The 21,605-nt window shown below is 36.9% G+C and overlaps 1 protein-coding gene across 1 annotated transcript in view; it reads right to left on the reverse strand.

The window, feature by feature from the left end:
- Nucleotides 1-21,605, reverse strand: part of LOC140165574 (C-type mannose receptor 2-like) — a 45,204-nt gene that overhangs the window by 22,000 nt on the left and 1,599 nt on the right. The window contains exons 3-8 of the mRNA XM_072188860.1: nt 18,778-18,925; nt 16,158-16,286; nt 15,233-15,358; nt 12,390-12,515; nt 8,297-8,419; nt 3,291-3,407 (exon numbers count right to left, since the gene is read on the reverse strand). Of these exons, the coding sequence (XP_072044961.1) occupies nt 3,291-3,407; nt 8,297-8,419; nt 12,390-12,515; nt 15,233-15,358; nt 16,158-16,286; nt 18,778-18,925 (769 nt within the window). The remainder of the gene's footprint in view (nt 1-3,290; nt 3,408-8,296; nt 8,420-12,389; nt 12,516-15,232; nt 15,359-16,157; nt 16,287-18,777; nt 18,926-21,605) is intronic.

The following is a 21,605-nucleotide window of genomic DNA, read 5'->3' on the forward strand; positions in this document are numbered from 1 at the left end:
GAAAATTTTGATTTCGGTATGTCAAAACTTTTTTGACCCCCCTACATATGTTAAACTTTTAGAACCACTTTTTTTAAAAAACACCCGTTTTAGGCCTACTTATGAATTCCAAGGGGTCATAGGTCAAAAATCATAGGTCGCAGAAAAAAAGGTTATGATTGACGTTTTTGATCCAAACATCCATCTTAGTAAACTGATACACTTTGCAAGATGCATATGTCAATTTTCACAACATTTCCCATATAAAATTTTGTACTTTTGGTCAAAACTGAACAAAAATCACCAAAAAATGCCATTTTTACCCATAAATTAAATGTATTAAATTAGGCGGTGGTCTTTTTTTTGCATTATTCCAGGGTCCTAAAATAATGGAGAAAATTTGAACATCATTAAATGAAGAGTTTGGCTCCAAAAGGCATTAAGTCCAAAGACTGTTTTGTGGGATTTTTTATTTGAAAATATTGAGTAGCAGTAACCTTGCCACTCTAATAACATTAGTAGAATATATAGTTCTATATAGTGCAAATCCCTTTAACTTCCCACGTGCGAAGAAGAAAAAGGCATCAAGTGCAATGGCAGCCATTTTAAAACCTTGGATTTGACAATTTTAGGGGACAAATCTATTATGGAAAGAGAATAAGCCAGATGTGCAAACATATCCATTCCAATCGATAAATGTCATTTAAACTTTAGAATGTAAAAATATTCCAGCAAAATGTTACACAAGGCATCTATTGAACTAATGCCTTTTGGAAACAAACTCTTGAAATATTGTGTTAGTAAAGAAAGTGAATAGGCCTACTTCACTTTAATAGGAATTGGACTAAACTACAAATCAAGTAAATGACTACATTTTATGGCGATGTCGACATTTTAAAGAAAATTAACACAAATTGGCGCTGACTGGAAGATAAAGCTCTTCCCATATCCTGTCGGAAAACCATGTCCGTGTAAAAAACTTGTAACCCTTCGTCTGTTGGCGGGTAACTTCTTGAAGTCCTAGTTTATTCGAACCCGAAGCATGCAAAATAGCGGCGTCATCCATTTTTATATTATTGTAAAACAAATAATAATAACTGAGGCCTAATGATAAAATGAAACGATGGCCACCCCCCAAAAAAAACCTGTATAATGTGCGCAACCTACAAAGTGAAGAACTTGAAAAAGAACATTTCAGCCCGAATCACGGGTCAAATATTCGCCAAGTATCTTATATAATAATAATAATAATAATAATAATAAAAACGCATTTATGGGGCGCCTTATGCCAGAACTGACCTCAAGGCGCCATTACAATGATATACTAAACTACAAATATAAAATATCTTAAAAGTACTATCTTAAGCTACAAGATCTTCTTAACCATTGATTTATATGGGACAGGAATAGAGGTTATCCATGTTCTATAAGCTGCATGTCCTATCAACGACTGCTATACCTTGTTTAGAACATTCTAAAGAAGTACCTGCATGTGCAACCATGACTGTTTCAAAATAGCCCGCCAAAGTCATGCAGGTAACTCCGAGGTCGTGCATTGAATTAGTTTGAATGAGGAATACTATACGGGAACCAGTGCCTTTTGTTAGAAGTCACACATGAGTGAAGTGGATAACCTCTATTATCAAAAGTCCCAGGGAAAATCTTCAATAGTTGCCCAGTTGCCTACCACCTCGCGGGCTTAGTAACCCTGTGAAGAAGTAAAATCAGATCAATGCTCATTCACGTGGATGATGAACATTGATCGCGATTGAAGAGGACATAAATAATAATAAATAATAATAAATAAATTTCGGAATTTATATAGCGCTTTTTCCAGAGGATTCAAAGATAAAGATAAATTGAATGAATGAATGAATGAATGGACATGATTATCGATATTGTTACGCAATAGTGGTGTTAGATCCAAAGCTGGAAGCTTGTAGTTGACAGGTGGAAGGCAAGTCTAATCTGATTGGCTAAATATCGTCAGTAGCTGTCAGTAGGCGTGGTTAGTCAGTTTGACAGTTCCCTTGACTTTCCATGGGAGGATATGTCGGATCTATATGGACCAACGCCTGACGGTGTTGATTATAGTACTAAATATTGCGTTGGTCCTGTATGGACTAGATCGGCAGGAAGCCAATAAATCTTTGCCCCCCCTTTACACATGCCAAATTTTTGGGATCCCAATTTGCAACTCTAAATGGTCTATACGCCGTAGAAGTGACGTAGTTAATCGGATTAACTACCATAGCAATAGATGAATACAATTTTGGCAATATCGCCCCGCACTACAACGTTCATGCGGTACCGATGCATTGAACCATAGATGTCAAAGAAATGCTAATCACTTACACCTGTAAGATTAGTCACTTTGAAAAGAGCGGTATTGTATTCAATCTATTATATGATTGAAGACAGGTGATGAGTTCAACCAGCTGCAGTGCAGCGCGGTATATTCAAAAATTGTATTCATCTATTGCTATGGTAGTTAATCCGATTATGACGTCACTTCTACAGCGTATATATACATGTATGTTGCGAGCGTAGCGAGCAGGAAAATTTGCATATTAAAGCGTTTCCGTACTGTTTTCCTAAGCCTCTTTAGAGCGTTTTATTTAAAAGGCGCACCATGAATGTGTGCCAAAAATCGCTTGCCCCCCCCCTCTCGGATGGCCAAAAATTGCTTGCCCCCCCTTTCGACTCACCAAAATTTCTTGCCCCCCCCCCTAATTTTACCCTCCCCAGGGCTCATAATTATTGCACAGCCCCTTCTTACAAAATGCATTGAAACATTAGAACATAATAGAAATCATGAATCACCACTATCTCAACACATTGCTGAACAGACACTTCTCAAGCATGTCAAAGCATTTATATTCCTTTAATTTTGTACATTTGGTCAGGAAAAATGTGAGTGAATTCTCGACTTTCCTGTAATATCTTCAATACTTCAATTAGAAACAGAGTTTGAGATATACGAGTGGATATTCATACGTAGTGGTAGATAAAATAACTTAAAGTTTTAACTTCAATACTACACTTTTTTCGCTCACCTGGAACGTTTTCACTAGTCCGACTAGCGTCTTCAGCAGATGGTGATGCTGTGTTGATATCTTGTCTACAATCGGGATATCTCTCACTGATGACGTCATATGATTGACAGAATGACGTCATAGGATGTTACGATGTAACATTTAATTCAGAGTTTAAAATGAATTTGACTTTTAATTTTATGTGCTAAATTGCAACAAACATAACGATATATAATATAATTGATCAATAGGCATAATGATACTTTGAAAACGTACCTTTGCTTGTAGCAGAAGAGCATTTTTCGATGCTAAATGCTAGTTCTCCAACTGCTGTTTGTGTCCATGTTAAGTTTCCATCAATGCTCAGCGTAACATTGGCAGGGCACAATTCTTCTGTTTTTTGTGGAAATAATAACCTACTATAAAATGTTTGGTAAACATTCATGACATTTTAAATGTTTTTGTTTTGTAAAGGATAAGTGCGCCCAGATCTATTAACTAATGCACTTGTGTAAGTAACTGATGGCGGGGGAGGGGGGGAGGGGGGTCCATGGAGCCTATTCAAAAAAATTACTTTCTAATAGGACAGCCTCGTACAGTACTGATCCAAGGTCTTCAACCTTTCTCGTACCCTGGCACACGCGGCAAAATTGACATTTATTGCCACGCGAAACATTTTCTTGCCACACCAATAAGCAAAACACGCGGGCTATGTGTGTTTGCAAGGCAAATGCCTCGCTATACTACACGTTCATACAATATGACCTTTACAGTATAGACACGCAATAATCGTATACAAATGCGTGGCACTTGACACGAAATTAACTTCTAGTGTACTGCGTGTACAATTGACACGTGGGACAATTGTCCGCGTTTTCTATTCAAACCTAGATCAGTACAGTAGCTACTACAATGTATTAATGTTAATGCAAAAAACAAAAACAAAAAAACATTAGTAACCAGGGACGAAATTTACAATTCATCCCATGATAATTATCTAAATATATATATTTAACGGCTGTATCAGCCTCCCTATATATTGAGCGGCTGCTACGTTGTAAAACCACAAGGGCGCGGCCGCGACCAACTGGGGATGAGAGTGGCTACACCCTGGACGTTATTCCACCCCGACGGCAATGGCCAATAGGCGCTAGCCAGCAAATCTCAAAATCGGTGAGCCCTGTCATATTTTTTCCTCGGTACGTATTTTTGTCCCGCTGATTTTGTCATCAAATAGCAAGATAACGGGACGGTTATACAGGAAGATAGATTATTCAACAACTCTTCATATACCTTTGTACAGGAACCAACCGTTGTTAAACCGTGATGAACTCACACTTTTACTATACGCGAACGCGAGCGAGACTACGCGTTACGCGAGAGCGCGTAAAATTCGTCATGCCTGGAACCTTTGTGCGTATGCCAGCCCCGGATGCCAGCTTACAAGTTGAATTCAGTATTTTTCAGGTAGCGGCTAAACTTTGCCGTTTTATTCTGTAGTTTTATTGCTGATATCAAAAGAGAAATCATCGAAGTTTTTGTAAGGCTGAGTGGCAATGATTAACTGACATTCCTCGTAAAATAATCGTGAATTATACGATATTTAGCTTCTTTTCGTTGTTGAAAGGGATTCAATCATGTTTCTCCGTTGTTCATCACCGTTTAACAACTCGCGCCCGGCGCGTCTGCGTGGTTTACTTCGCTCGGGCAGCTAAAGCTGCCCTCGCGAAGTAAACCACGCAGACGACGCGGCCGCATCGTTGTTAAACGGTGATGAACAACGGTGAAACATGATTGAATCCCTAATTAAAGTATGAATTTCTGCAGTTCATTCTTGTATTGGACTATTATTATGAGTTTGAGGGCCAATTTTTTATTTTAAAAAATAAGCTAACAGCTAAAAACACACCTCGGCCCGGCTCGGGAAATAAATTACGTCAAACATATTATAGAGGGCGCTGTAATATTGAAACGCTGAAAAAAATACATAAGGGGCGAAATAAATACAAAACAAGACCTTATCTTCTCAAGCATGATACGAGGAACATGAAAAAAATATAAGAAAAAATTTCCCCCTCTACAAATTAATTAATTAATTAATTGATTAGTTAATTAAAACTACAAGAATGAAAACTCAGTTCTTTTTTAATTTACAAAAATCATGAAATAAATGAAAAATGTTTAATGTACATGATGATATACAAAATTAACAAAAATATTTCAGGGTCTAATTAAAACAAAAAGAATGAGATATATTGTCAAGAATGATGGGCGTAGTGGTATGGCGACGGGAATACGGCAACGGTGCTGCATGTTCTGGATGCCGGACCATAATGCAGTTGACGCAATGATTGGCTTGCTGATTGTGCTAATTATTCACATTTACGCTGAAAATATTCTCGTTTTCTCACATAGATGCATAAAGGGGACGATATTTGATATTGTATGTAAGTTTGAAGACAATCCATATCCTAAACCAATAGGGTCACCCCCTTTAAATGATCAGCCACCGTTGTCTGCCAAACCTAATACCCTTGAACATAGGCGCCATGGCTGCAGAGCGCATAGCTCTGTAGCCATGGCGCACCTATACATCATAATCCGAAACCACCGCTGCTCACCACAACCCCAAACACCATTGCTCATCTGGATACAAAGGCCGTGTAGGTATAGGATGATTATTAATTATTGTAAATCTACGACAGCTTTAATAGTTGTCTTAAACCATGTTGCATGTTCGCATCTGCCGGTTGGCCTAATTGGTCGCTGATGTTGATACAAAGCTATACAGCATCCATTTCCCGTATATTCCTCAGTATATTCCTCGATACTGACGGAGCCTTTGACATATGCCACATACACACATACAACATTACCCTATTTATAGTAATTATACCATTTGTGCTCATTTTATTGAATTTTGCCTATGCTTTTGTACATTTTCCCAATTTTGCGAGGGCGCGCTCACATTATATGCCGTCATATTGACATAATGTGAGGAATATGTGTACCTATTTCGATATTACTGAATAGACATGACCCATAGCTATATACAGTATGCAAAAGAATTAAGGTAGCAGTTGTGTTCACCCTTGTATATCCTAAATAAAGACAAACGTGTTAAAATTAAAACAAGCAGCCGATGCCTGCACTGTTTAGCTCCGATTTAAGACCTTACGAGTATTTGAAGAGCTTTGTTGCAAAACCCCTTACATCCACTTTTGACTTTTTGAGAAAAACAGCTTTTTTTAATTGTGCAAGTATTACTTGTTTGATTTGATTCCATTTGGGTTTGGATAAAGTGTACATGAATAGAAACTAAAAGAATAGGGTTGGTACTATTTTCAAGCCTTCCTACTTATTTTATTATTTCTTTTATATTGCGCCTTTTGTGGATGTAAGGGGTTTTGCAACAAAATACATTTACTCATTTTCTAGAAACCACCTTTGGAATCAAGTTTGAGCCCATTTGTTTGCACTACTTCATGTAACTTAACTAATGCTTTCAAAATCAAAAAGAAAAATTAAAATATCTCATTTACTTTTTTGATTATGAATTTTTAATTGAATTGAATTCATTTCCGAAGCTACACGTTTTGTTAATTAAAATGAATTTTTCAAACACAATGACCCAAAAACAGTTCCTCTTGGTTTTAATAGGTAAAGAACATTCCAGGCTACTATTATACATCAAAAAGATTAAAACAAAACAATTCTATATTCATTTAAAGTTCAGATTTCCGGAAATTCCCTCAGATTTCCCAAACGGGAAATATACGATATCTCCAGAAGGGAGGGTGGTATGAAGGTCAAACAACCACCAAAATGTGTATTTTTACCCACAATATAACATCATGCCAATAACTCAATTTCAGCCAAAAGTGGATGTAAGGGCTTTTGAAACAGAGCTCTTCATTTGTTGAAATTGGTTGAGAATTAAAGAAACGGAGATCCAAAACCTAATGAAGATATGAAATAAAAAGTTGCACTTTTGTGTTCTAATCAATGAAAGCACGACGCTAGTTTTTCGTGCTAATCAATGAAAACACGGTGCTAGTTCTCTTGTTCGCGATCGCTTTGTGTACAAATCAGTAGGGCATGTACTGTGGCAAACTGCAACTTTTAAATTTGAATCTTCCTTGGGTTTTTTGATCGTCGTGTCTTTATCATATTGCAGTTACTGTTCATTTTCCTATACACAATACACAGTGCTCTCACCATTGACGAGTGACCTCTACAAACAGTGTATGTTAGAGATATGGGGCATTTCCTAGTTAACGTCACTGTGTGAAAAATAACCGGCCAATATTTATTGTATTCTCTAAAATTCTAAAAAGTATAGTTTTGTAACATGTCCTAAATTTGTAGCTAATTTAGATATTTGGAAATATTCGCACTTTGGTGTTTTAGTAAGGAAGGCACGGCATGGCCTGCAAAATTCCCTGTGCAAATCGAATGCAACTTTTAGTGACTATCACTCACTTGTAGACCGCTCTCTTCCGAAGGGCATTAAAGCTAAACCACTACTTGCTGTCAATCAAGAATAATGTATACATAATACATGTAGGTTAAAAACTGAGTAGGTGGAGTATCTGCAAATGTTCGTACCTCCCTGATATGTAAATGACAGATAACAGCAAAAACAGCTCCCATATCTGTCCATAACTGTGGTCAGTGCAGCGAGTCAGGCGGTTTCAAGTGGGTGATTATTGATTGGCAAGTGCCATATTTGGGCATAAGTGCAGTCCACCATTCAATGTGGAAAATATACTAGACTTTATCAGTTTCCTGTTAACCAGGTTTAAGTACTGCTCAGGTCGAATCATGCTTGCTGTGCAGCATGACTGACTATATTTCTTGAACAATTTCAACAAATGAGGTCTTAAATTCGAGCTAAAAGATGCAGCTATTGGCTGCCTTTGTTTAGGATATACAGGGGTGAACGTAACTGGTACCTTAATTATTTGGCTTACTGTACATTGGTACCAAATATAACAGTATATGACGTGTAATATAGAACGGGGGATTGCAACAACCCCCTCTTCGTCGCGTAGTTTGTATAACAAAAATGGCTCAGCAGGACAAAGATTGAAAGACGCCAAAACTAGACAAGATTGGCTGGCAGCCGGAATATGAAAATAAAGTTGGATTAGAGAGTTAAACTACGTTAAAATAGGAATATATATTGCCGTTTTGTGGAATAATGCTCCGTAAAAGTAATTAAAATCTTTGGGTCTTAATTATCATTATTATAATTTACAATTTGATTGAGTAGACATTACCTTCATCTGGTGCTACATTTACGATGTCCTCTGAACAACTCATCACGTGTACAGCGCCCCATTCTATTTGCTCAGGTGATTCCAACGATACATTACAGAAACGAAAGGCTAACGGCCATCCCACTGAATTATATTATAACAGAATATCAAGAAACAAATAGGAAATGCGAGCCAAATGAAACCTAATCGTAGATTTGTTCAATAATTGCATAGTGAAGAGAGAACATAATGAAACTTCTCAAGGCATTTGTATTCCTTTAACAATATGGTGCATTAGGTCAGAAAAATGTGAGTGAATTATCTACTTTTCTATACAGGGTGTCCCAGAAAAAATTACCGGGCGAATAAAGTTAGACGTAAGTCGAGAAATAGACGTCAGAATCCAAAAATCTAAACATCAGCGTATAGCACATCTTATTGTGCATCTTATACGCTAATTTTTACTAGAATCGGTTGACTGGTTGCGAAGAAATAAGCGATTACATAACGCATGCGTCAATTCACTTCATTCCAAGTTTGAAAGAAAGCTCATTCAACACAATGCGCACTGGTGATTAACACTGTAAATGGGCTTCAAATTTTGTTCGGTGAAATCCTTTTCGTTCTTTCTAAACAATATGTTTCTTGCAAAACATTTAATTAGGTTTTGTTAAAATTTGAAAACCTGCACGATATTGAAAAAATGAAAGCTTGCATGTGGGATGATGCTCAAGTTGTAAATATCTTTTTCGTTAATGTTGATATAAATGTTGTATAAAGAATTATTGCATAAAGAATTCCAAATGGCTTAAAAGTTTCTCACACGCATTAATGTTTTTGGAATATTTCCAATAAATTGTAATGCAAAGTTTAAATCTTTTAAAACTCCAACATTAATGTTGCATGGTATCAAAAATCACATGTTAAGTTGTAAGCACTTGATCATTGTCATTCTTGGCTCAAATGTTCTTTGCAAAGTTAAAATATAACATATTTGCACAACCTAAGAATTAAAGTTGGTACCCTTCCAATTGCAGAAACCAAAGTTTTCTTGGAAAAACTGTTATTTATCTTCAGTGAAAGCATGAATAACACCCCCGGGGAATAACATAACACCGTCAGATTATAAAATAGATAATGTGGACTAAATTTAATGAGATACACAAACTTTAGGAAGCCCTGGGTGAGTATAAAAAAGCGCCTGTTGATCAAACTTGGAATGAACTGCATTGATGCGCGCATTATGTAATCGTTAATATCTTCGCAAGCAGTCAAGCAAATCACATACAATTTTCGTATATGATGTACAATAAAATAGGCTATGCGCTACATTTTAAATGTTTTGATTCTGATGTTTATTTCTCGACATATGTTCAATTTTATTCACTCGGTAATTTTTTCTGGGACACCCTGTATACTGACAGTTTAATTTTCACAGTTATCAATTGATTGAAAACGATTAATTAAAAACTGCGCTATAGATGAATTCGGCTTTTGATTTACATATGCTAAAATACAACAAACACAACGACTTAAATACCTATCAATGGACACAATAGAGAGATTGCGAAGAGATTGCGAAGTTCACTGCAAACGCCATACGGGTTACGGATTTCTGCATTTTGCGGTAGAACGCCATAGTCCCGTTCACATCCAAACTAGCCTCCTACACAGCCAGTTTGTGTCGGTCCTAACGCCCGTCGTTCCTAGTATGTTCGTGATAGCCGCATAGAGTCTGAACCAAGACTACGTGTATGGCAAGCTAAGCGGCTCAGAACGTGGGACTAGCTACGCGCAGCTTCTTTCTCGTTACGTGCAGCTTATTAACCAATCAGATTCGCGGTTTTAAACACGTGGAGCTGATGTAAACATCCTCTCTCACAAATATTACGTTGTTAATTTTGTAAATGAAAATATCTGTAGTATATCAGCAAAAAATGGTATAGGTGCTATTAAAGTAATATCTGAACAGAATGATGATTGTTCTATATTTAGGGGCTATCATTTTTCTTCGGAAGGGGATCCAAAATATATGGGGTCATACTTTTTGGAAAGAAAAATAAGGGGAGGGGGTCATAAATTGATAATGACAAAATGTAGGGAGTCACAAGATGACTACAGATAGTGTGTTTATTGCATTCAAAAAGACTGATTTCAATACAATTTTAGCCTGTCTAGGGGGTAAGGTGTATCGGTGGTGGGAGTCGGGGGTCATAACATTTTGATGCCGAAATAGTGAGGGCCGCAATTTATTGACGCCGACTTTTTGTAAATTTAGGACCCCCGTTCCGAAAAAAATGATGACCCATTTTACTCTCTCCATATTTACACAGTGGCATGTGATATCGCTTTCCTGCAATATCTTTACACAGCGCTTTACATCAGTAGTAGTTGTTGTTTGACCTTCATATCCCTGCACCGCTAATACAGCCCGAGTATAAAGTTACTTGCTATTAAACACGGTGTAAACTTAAATAAATATGCTTTGTGTCATTTTAGCCAGGCATTAGCAACATGTTCTCTTGACACGTGCTGTGATTTGGCCTCCTTTACCCGTTCGTTATCTATGCTAAATCCGTAAATTAATTACAAGATAATAATTGTGAAAGAGGATACCTATAACTATACTACGCGCAGCTAACGACCCAACCACGTGATTAAATTTGACTATTTTGATTGGTCAAACAGCTGCTCGTAACGAGAAAGAAGCTACGCGTAGCTGTTCCACGCTTTTGGCCCCCTTGGCTTGCCATATACATGTAAACGCAATTGCAATCATGATGGCGCTATGCTGAGACAAATAATCTAAAGGTAATAGGAAGCACCCATTGATTCACCTTGGGTGCATCGAACCAGAGAAGATTATCTTCTTTCATCGAACTACTTTCCTCGGTATTGATATGCAAATACGACTGGCTGTATCTATAATGCTCTAAGCATTCAGTCCAGATTAGCGATATTTGAGTTTTGCGGGCTATTGGAAAATGAGTATAGGCCTATGTTCACACGTGTCTGCTATTTGTCTAAATAATCTAAACAGAGTTTGGTGTTGGATGCCTAGGAAGTCTTGGTGTATATTATTCGAATACCAAGAAACAAACTCCATTATCATATAAATAATACCCTGTTTACTTTCTAAAGCAAAATGAAAATAGATAATCTAATATGACTAGTTCGATTACTACCCAGCAAACACAAATATATTACAGAAAACGTTAAATGTCGGGTTAAAGGATATATGAGGGTCAAGGGCATTACAATTTTTAATAACATTCAAAAAACCGTTTGTTCAAAACTTGCTGATAAACGTTCTAACACAAAAGACACTTAAATATGTTTGCCAAATGATATTAGCATTTCGAATTTTAGCTTAAAATGTTGTTGTATTATTTTTTCAATATAACACGAGTTTTCATGATTTTTATATAAACATACATCGATATGTCATCAAAATGTTTTAACTAAAACCACAAACACGTGCATTATCATGTTTTAAAAACATTTTGGAGTTTGCTGAATAGTATCCATAAGCAAAACACTTTGACAGCGGTTTAATGCACAACGAAAAAGCAAGGCGAAAAATAGCGTTGCACGAACTTCTGTTCCCCGTCCCAAACAGACAATTATACCGCATTTATGCCGTAACACGACACAATCTTGCCTAAAACGCCTCTTCGCAAGCTGATTTTGGGCGGCATTTTCCACACACAAATGAATAGGCAATCTGCCCGTTCGAATTCGCGTCGAAAAAATCGAAATTTGTTCACTTCTTCTTGTCTATACGAGATCAAATTATAACCACTAAAATGGATTTTATTACATGTCGGACTCTACTTGTTCTATTAGGATACTGTGATTTGCTTCATAACATGATAAACATAACATTTTTCTGCATTTTATAATGCGTTTTTTTGTCATTTTGGAACGTCATTTTTTGCTACCAACCGCAACGTAATCGCCTTACGGTAATTCCACGATTGACCAATTCACAATAGATTTCACCCTCTAGAGGGCATAATAACCGATTTTTGACTAATGTAGCTTGCCGTTGGCGTTCCCGTGTCACGTTTCACGTAAATTTCGCAATCTCTCTAATGATGCTATAAAAACGTACCTCTACTTGTAGCAGAAGAACATATTTCTTTGCTAAATGCTATTTTTCCAACTGCTGTTTGTGTCCATGTAAAGTTTCCATCAATGCCCAGAGTCACATTAGCAGGACATAATTCTTCTATTTCAACTGTAATAAAATGATCAAACGGTTGAAGCTGTAATGGTGATATAATTACAATAGTTTTTGTAGACATTCATGACATTATATTGGTGTAAATTTTGACCGATTCACACAAGCAATTGAATTGACACTTACGTGTAATTTTCGTGGCTTATCCAAGCTCACTTCATCAGCACTCTGATGGATTGCTGGCACTAGACGTTGTAGCGCGAATCGGATCACGTGACCTGGGTATTGATCCCAGGTCACATGACCCGATCAACTTCTTGTAGGCGGGGGAGGTGGTGCCGACCTATGTCTGGGGTCCGAGTCTAACATTTGCACTTCTTGAGGATCAAAGGTGTGTCTGGCAGCTTTCATATGTGCACCAACAAGTGACGCTTCGCGTTTGTGCTCAGATACACGTTTGGACAGTGGACGCTCAGTTTCACCGACATACTGTGATGGGCAATCCTGACACTTATTATAAATTGTCCCAGTGCGATCCAAAGTTTTAGGTTTGTCTTTGGGCGACACAACCATGCTACGGATGGTGCTTGTTGGTTTCACACAGCTTTGCGTATCTTCCTGTTGATGGACACAGTGACACCGCGTACGTAGGGGAGAGTGATGTGCCCCTTGGGGCGGTCGGTCTGTTGTTTGGGTTTAGGCTCATGACATTACTTTTTTTTTTGTAAAGGATAAGTGCACCCAGATCTATTAACTAATGCATTCGCGTTATTAGCTGAGGGGGGGGGGGGTCCATTGGACCCATTCAAAGAACAACTTTCTAGTAGTACAGTCCTTAAGTGTTAAAGCGTATCTGCCCGATGGCCTTGAATGCGGGTGTACAGTATGGAGGTTGATAAACAACTGTTATGCCCTCTAAGAGAAATACTTTAGTATACGAGAATCTGTTCAATGCTAAAGTTGTTTGTGAATCAAAATACATAGGCGCATGAAGGTACTAAGGAGATAGCTGGCACGCATTCTATTGAACAATCATAATTTCCTCCCCTTTGAGGTTTCCAGTCAACGTTTTGATTATGCAACACGATCGTCACTTATAATCTTTTGTGTTCTGTACATGCATGGTCGCACACTTGTGTGTGCTCTCTAAAGATGCTGAAACAGCATAAGTCATTCTAATTTGATGAAAATGATGTACGTTGTGCTCTATATCTCTTTCATTGGCTAGTTAAAAAGAGGACTCGGGACGCGATTAATGTTGAAACCTCGGGGGAGGAACAATTGTTATAGTCTTGGGTAAACAAATAAAATCGGACCAACTCGGGCAGTACCGGGCATCTCGTTTGATAGGAGAATTCCTCAACTCAACAATGTGCAATTTATTTTTAATAAGATCTTCGTATTTTTAAAATAGTGGTAAAAACCACGTCCTTAAAATGCTGTGAACTGCACCATTCAATAATGAACTGTTTAGACACATTCTGAAACAACATTGTTTCAATATATTAATCGAAAAAAACCATCTTATATTAAATAAAATATGAATAATCAAGTTCAACAGCTAAGTGAATGTGTGCGCATCCATAATACATGTTTTGTGCATACGTGATTTACGTATCACTAAATATGAACCGTCATGAGATGGAGTCATTGCAGAAATTATCGGCGATAATCATTAGATCAAAGATATATATGTCTCTATTGTGATTACAATAGGACTTACGCGTTGGGCTTAACGCGAGCTTACTCCTCTGCTACCTTCATGATAGGCGGCGCTCCGGATAGGTATTATGTAATCAGCATACGGGAAATGCCTTTCACCCAAGGTCACGCAAAATCGCATGGTCCATAAGTGCTATACCATGTCTATGATATAAAATGACATAGGCCAGTCGTCATTCCCGGCATGCTTGGTAGCCAGGTCCGCAGATGATATTCCGGGGGGGTGGGCACTCAACACAAATTACCATACGGGTATGTTCCACCGGAAAGACCCCAATTTTTGGATTTCGCAGCTCCGAAAGACCCCCTATATTTGACCAAAATAGAGCTCCAAAAGACCCTTGATTTTGATAATTTCAGCTCTAAAAGACCCAAAAATTTCTCATCTTCATATTTCTGGGGTTTTTTTCAGGCAATTTTCAACAAAAACGCCAAGAAAGACCCTTGATTTTGACTGTTCGCAGCTCCAAATGACCCACCACCTCCAAATTCCGAGGGAACATACCTACCAAATTTTTTGATGTGCCCCTCCCCCCCAGATGATATTATTCTTGTGATTCACACATATTTGGTCACATTTTATTATACGATATCGGCGGATAAATACGAATATAGTAAACATGGCATAACAACTATTCTATATTAAATGGTTATACCATGGAACTGATAGGAACAGTATAATTTGGGATATTTAATATTTTGCTGACGAGCGAGAATATGATATGGGTGGAGTTTTGTCTGCGCATGGTCAAAGACGATTCCTTACTAGCCACAGATCGTCCGACTGGAACCAGGGGTCTTTGAGTGACAGAGCATGGGTTTATGCATGGCCTTTGGGAAAATGCTAGAAATAGGGTACTTAACAGCCCAACATACCCGTCACCTCAAAGATGTCCAATGTTGTTATGATCTTTTATCGACTAGTCCTATAATTACTATTTTATTTTTATTCGCCGTATAAGTAGTATTGTAACAGGATTAATTACCATACCATCCACTTTGGTAATTACATATTATATCACTACTTCTATGGCGAATTTTTGTTGATATACCTCCTTCCTGTGCTATATCTGAATCTGTTGTTTCAGCTGAACAACCCAGCATATGTGGAGAGTCCCACTCTGCCTGCCCTGATCCAGTAGATATGTTACATAAACGACCAGCCAATGGCCATCCAACTAAATAGATAAAAATCAATGTTAAACATACTTTATACACAAATTTTACATAGAACCCCAAAGTTAATTTCAGGAAATAAAAGGTTAGATTACTATGTTATTTTTACATAGATTTTTAACCATCTTTTCAGTCTTCATTTTCATTAAATTCATTCAAAAATTGTCGTATATTAAATTTGAATAAAATATTCTGCCTTCTGAACCATAGATCAAAAATTATTGTAGGGCGATTGTGTATCGCGCATCGTTATATATGATGTACAGTTAATATTCATATCATATATTCCTTTATATAATTGGATGCTTCAGTTTGTACACACAAATTATTTCATTGAAAACTCTTCCACACGGCTAATTCTAAAAGGAAATAGTAAAAAACGGGAACAAAAACATAGTTGTAACAATAATTTAATGTTTTCCTTGGTGATTTTTAAGATTTAGAAAAACATGCCCAATGCTTTATTGCTGTATTTGTTAGCTTTCTTTGCGAATACATAAAGTCAGGTCGCGGGCTTGGTCTTAAAACATTAGTAAAGTTGTGTGTGTGTATCCCCTCATTCAATTATCATGGCATAATTATCATACCCTATGTAATAAGGGAGAGCATAATCTCAGCTACAACATGGTATATATTTTGTAACGGTAGTTCTTCCAAAACTACACCGACTTTTCACTGCAAATACGAAAGGTAGAACAACCAACATTTTGGAGAACTAAAATCAATTTGACAATAAGGGGAATGTGTTGACTGACATTCAATTTACGGTTTAAACAAGATTTTTTTAAAGTGGAACTTTACCTCTGCTCGTGCCAAGCGAGCACTTCTCGTTACTCCAGGCTAGTTCTCCTACTGCTGTTTGTGGCCATGTTAATTGAAGATCCATATGCTGAGTAACATTTGCGTGACAAGCCTCTTCTGGTACTACAACTGAGGAAGGCGAAAACATTTTAACACTTTGGTAGCTATTTTGACACATCATTCGGATCCTTGCCATTTTTTGGCCACAAGAAATGACAAAAACATAGACCATTCGATACAAAGTAACATTTCTGTCAAGTTTTAGGCCTACTCAAAAGACTGCCTCAAAAATAAGTCATCTTAAAACATATGTATATACAATAATAAATAGTTACATGCAGTATGGAGCCACAATTGGGTAAAACAAATAGGAATGATCGATAAATGTTGCCAAAAATATGTCCAAAGTTGTATTTTTGTGTTTTTGATCGTAAAGATCGGATAATTTTATTCCCGATTTGAATGTTGCACCCTTCTAAAGGGTGCAGAATTGGCAGAACTTTGGCGATAATTTTGCCTTTTTGGACATTAAAATGCATTCGATCCTTAATTTTGCTTGAACCTAGTCTTAAATAAGCAAGCACAAAGGTGGGTACCAATTTTATATACCGTTCACCAAATTTTGAAGAAATTTGTCAAATATCTGTCCTGCGCAATTCGTTAAGCGTGTATTTCCCATAGACAGACAAACTGGCGTATGTAGGACTGTTGAGTGAGTCTAGGCGACGGTCAGCGTGTTTAAGAGCCCGACTTAATAACAGTCTTTTTAATTTGGAGAGTTTTTGTTTTGATGAAATTGTATAGCTTTGCTCCAAAGCCGACTTATTTTCCACCCAATAGAAAGAAAAAATGAAAAACCATGCCATATCCCCTCTGACACACTAGTGAAGACCAGCCGTCCAAGCCGACCTATTTTCCACCCAATAGAAAGAAAAAATGAAAAACCATGCCATATCCCCTCTGACACACTAGTGAAGACCAGCCGTCCAAGCCGACCTATTTTCCACCCAATAGAAAGAAAAAATGAAAAACCATGCCATATCCCTCTGACACACTAGTGAAGACCAGCCGTCCAAGCCGACCTATTTTCCACCCAATAGAAAGAAAAAATGAAAAACCATGCCATATCCCTCTGACACACTAGTGAAGACCAGCCGTCCAAGCCGACCTATTTTCCACCCAATAGAAAGAAAAAATGAAAAACCATGCCATATCCCCTCTGACACACTAGTGAAGACCGCCTCGGCTGGCGCCTTCGGTTAGTGGACTTTCGCGGTTAGTGGGGTGGGATCATCAGTGGTCTTTCCTGCAGTGTGGCCCTGTTGTGATGTTAGTGACCCGCAGAGTCCCACACATTACTTGGTCACACTTATGTATTTTGAAGTTAACCCAGTGGACCTCACCACTCCCTCGATGATAGAATTGCAAGTATTACACACCCAAGAAAACCAGAAAAAAACATTCTTGTGTGATGCGATGAAGCCCCCCTCCTAGAACTCCATGTTAACTGGCTAAAATAACCAGTTGGGTTATTTCAACTTAAATTGGACAGAAACAATTCCCGGCAGTTATTATTAATATTATTCCAGCATTTTGGGTACAACATTATGGCTTTAAGTCACCAACATTTTTACCCTCAACACTTTTGAAGGTTAGCTGAATTACTAGTGATTAGAAGTTATATGAAATAAATCTGTATATGAAGACCTGAGCGCAAGAAGACCGTAAGTCCACTTGACCCCTCAACATGTATACACTCAAGTTGCGTATAGTTTGGTAATGTTTTATACATGTTCATGGCCCAAAACAAATCTTTCACAACCTTTCATGATGTTTTCACCCTGGGACATGTATTAAACATTATAAAACCCTAAAAAAACTATACGTAACTTTAGTGTATACAGTCATGTTGAGGGGCCAAGTGACTTACGGTCTTCTTGCGCTCAGGTTTTCATATATTTAACTATATAGGTGCTCATCTATAGAAAAGCGCTAAATTAAACTCCGAAGATATTTTTTCTCATTTGTACTGCACTGTTTTTTGATGGCATGTAAAACTGAGTCATTTTAAAGTAAAGTTGAACAACGATGGCGCTATTTATCTAAAATATTGTTTGCATCTTTACAAGGTGTAAACACTTGGTAAAATGGTATTAGAACATTAGCAAACAGGCTAACAAATGACAAGGTAATTTTCAAAAAACTTTTTATCATGAAATGTAAGGTATAACTCGATTATTTGGCTAATTCAAATTTAGAATATATGTAAATAGCGCCCTCAATAAGCACACAAATGCACAGTTTATAGAAATAAAAAAAAAAAAAAAAAGCAGAAAGAGATGAATAAATTGCTACAAAATATGTACGTATACAGTTTAATAGTGTGATAGCTGTTGATATTATGCCGGTCTAGAATAATTATGAAAATGCTTTGTTAGAAAAATTAATAAATGATCACATCAAACAACCTTGACTACTCTCGTGTACATGCTGTTTTCAAAATGCAGAGAAGAAAACGTTTCGAAATCAATCTGATGGTGAGAGGCCCGTGTAAAAGGATCATGTCATCCTGGATGGACGGTTTCATGTATTAAAAAAGTGTAATTTCCGTGTACCATACCTGGTAGCTTCTTACAGATGAAGTAAAAGGTATTGTTGCATTCCCTGTCCACCCATCGCCCAATGACCCCTTTGGCCAACAAATTCACACAATCTTCTCCACGATAATAATTGTCGGGTGACCCAGGATACCAATTTGTATAGCTCAACTATTAATGAAAGCACAGCAAAAAATGCATTATATACTGCGCCCAGAGAGTATCCGAACACTTGGAAAAATCATGATTTTAAAACCAAACCATAGTATAGGTAATGCACTTTGGCCTATACAAGGTGAAAAATTCTAATCGAGAACATGCGACGACTTTGCACAGTCGTTGTTGACAATAACGGTGGTATTGATAGAAGCAAAAGAACTGAAACAAATGCACTTAACAATTAAAAAACAGTTGTATAAAGTACAGAGAGGAAAAAAGAGAAAGAACAACCCAGCAAACACAAAACGTTTTCGACATCATTCGCAAAAGGTTATAAAAGGGTGTCAGAAAACGTTTAAATGTCGGGTTATATAAAGGGTATAGGAAGAGTATAAAACGTTTTCATAACCTTAAAAACATTTTTGATAATCTACTGCTCAGCAAACAAAAATGTTTTACAGAAAACGTTTAAATGTCGGGTTATATAAATGGTATAAAAACGTTTTAATAACATTCCAAAAACATTCTTGAAAACTTGATACAAAACTTTCTAAACAGAATGTTATTTTTGGGTTGAAAAAATATTTTGCGAAAAATGTTTGCCCAGAATATTTTCTTGAACCCGACATTTAAATGTTATTAAAAGGTTTTGAAAAAAACATTTTAAGAACATTTCTGTGTTTGCTGAGTTCAAATATTTCAACATAATGTTATTTTTAAATAACATTGACGCAATATTTGGCAAAAATATTTGCAAAAATAGTTTACAATAACATTTCTTGAAAACATTTCAAAATATTGTTGTAGTGTGTTTTCATACAAAACGTTTTAAAACCTTATCATGACCTTTATATAACCCGACATTTTAATGTTATTAAAACGTTTTTACCTAAACCAAAAGCCAAAATATAACTTATTTAAAACGTTTTTGATGTTCTGATTGGAATCTTTTCTTCTTGTACATTGTACAGGGTGTCCCAGAATGATCTATACCGGAAAAGATGGAATTTTTTAGGTATGAAGGGCATGTTAAATGGTCATATTGTTTTGCATTTTAAGTTCTACATATATTTAGCTTTCTCAGATTTTTTAGATTTTAAAAATTGGACGTTTCTAGTAGAAGTTATAGAAGATTGCGTAAAAGGGTGAATTCTAAGTTTTGACAACGTAACCTATTTTGAAAATCTGTAACATTACTAACCGTTCAGCACAAAGTTATTTGGAAAAAGTTATGCAGGTATTTTAGTTGTGCCCTGTTCATATTTCCACTAAATAGCCGATATCTATCTATTATTTATGACGTTACGAAGCAAACATATGGAATTAAGGATTTGTGGCCTAATCCAATTATCTCTTTGGCGGTAGTTTTAAATATAGTTATTTTGGTGTGAGGTCCATGTCATTTGAAATGCTTGCAGAGATCGAACTGGTTGTGGTACAGAAAAGACGACTCCTCAATTTACTGTACAGCAGCGTGGATTTCTTTCAAAACTTACTGGCAAACCGGCAGCTATGTTGAGACGCAAAGAAAATTCATTAGACGATAGTGTATAAGGTAAAGAAGTTTGACGAGCACGGAACTGTCAGGAATCGGCAGAGTGAAGCTTCAGGTGCTCGTAAGACTGTAAGAACTAGAGCGAACATTGCAGCTGTCCGGCAAGCTTTAAGGCGCAACCCCAACAGTAGTTGTCGTCGAAATGCTGTGCCAAACATCCTACGTTCTTCATTTAATCGTATCGTGCCATTTTTCAAAGGTATGCGAGTCGTTTTTCATCGATTTTACATTATTGCATGCCACGCCAAAACAAATAAAGGTAGCGTGCTGAAATTAACAGAATAAGTAGGAGACATGTCCAACATTATAATACTGGTATCAAAAATAGATACACTGCCCGTCTTCTATTTTTACTTATTTTTGCAAACACGGTACAAATCATTCTGGGACACCCTGTATATAAGACAAAGTGTCACTTTTAAAACGTTCGTCCATTTAAATGCTTGTAACTTAGCTTCTAGAGGTCGCATTGTACACAGTGTCCCTGAAAGAAATGTATCGACGGAAACTGAATTTTTTGGGTATTTTAACGCATAAACCAAACATAACTAAATAACTGATGTGGTTGAGGAATATATCAGCTATCACATACTTTCTGAATTTTGACAATTGACTTCTCCGGTTTTTTTTTAATAAAAGAATTTTACGAAACTACCTCATTTCAGCCCGTTCCACGGGCACGGAGTCAAATATTTGTCAATGACAACAGACGCCTCATGCGCAGTGATTAGCACTCCGAATACAGATCATCGATTGATATTTGAATCCGTGGAAAGGTTTGAAAATAAGAGAGTTTCGTAAAATTCTTATATTTCACGAACGGTGTTGTTAATTGTCAAAATTCAAAAAGTATATAATAGCTGATTTATTCCTTAACCACGCTAGTTATTTAGTTATGTTTAGTTGTGGAGTTAAAATACCCAAACAATTAAGTTTCCGACGATACAGTTTTTTTCAGGGACACCCTGTATTGAAGTGTTTGGGTACTTTCTGGGTATCACTATGGACTACAATGGCCTCATCCCAATGCCATAGTTCAATAACCTCAATTAGATAATCATAGACCTCAAGTTGCGGAGTATGAGTTTGTGTACCCAAATTTTCAAAGGTCATTCAATGAATGTTCACCTGTATTGG

The sequence above is a fragment of the Amphiura filiformis genome, chromosome 12 (assembly GCF_039555335.1).
Source record: "Amphiura filiformis chromosome 12, Afil_fr2py, whole genome shotgun sequence".
Taxonomy (NCBI): Eukaryota; Metazoa; Echinodermata; class Ophiuroidea; order Amphilepidida; family Amphiuridae; genus Amphiura; species Amphiura filiformis.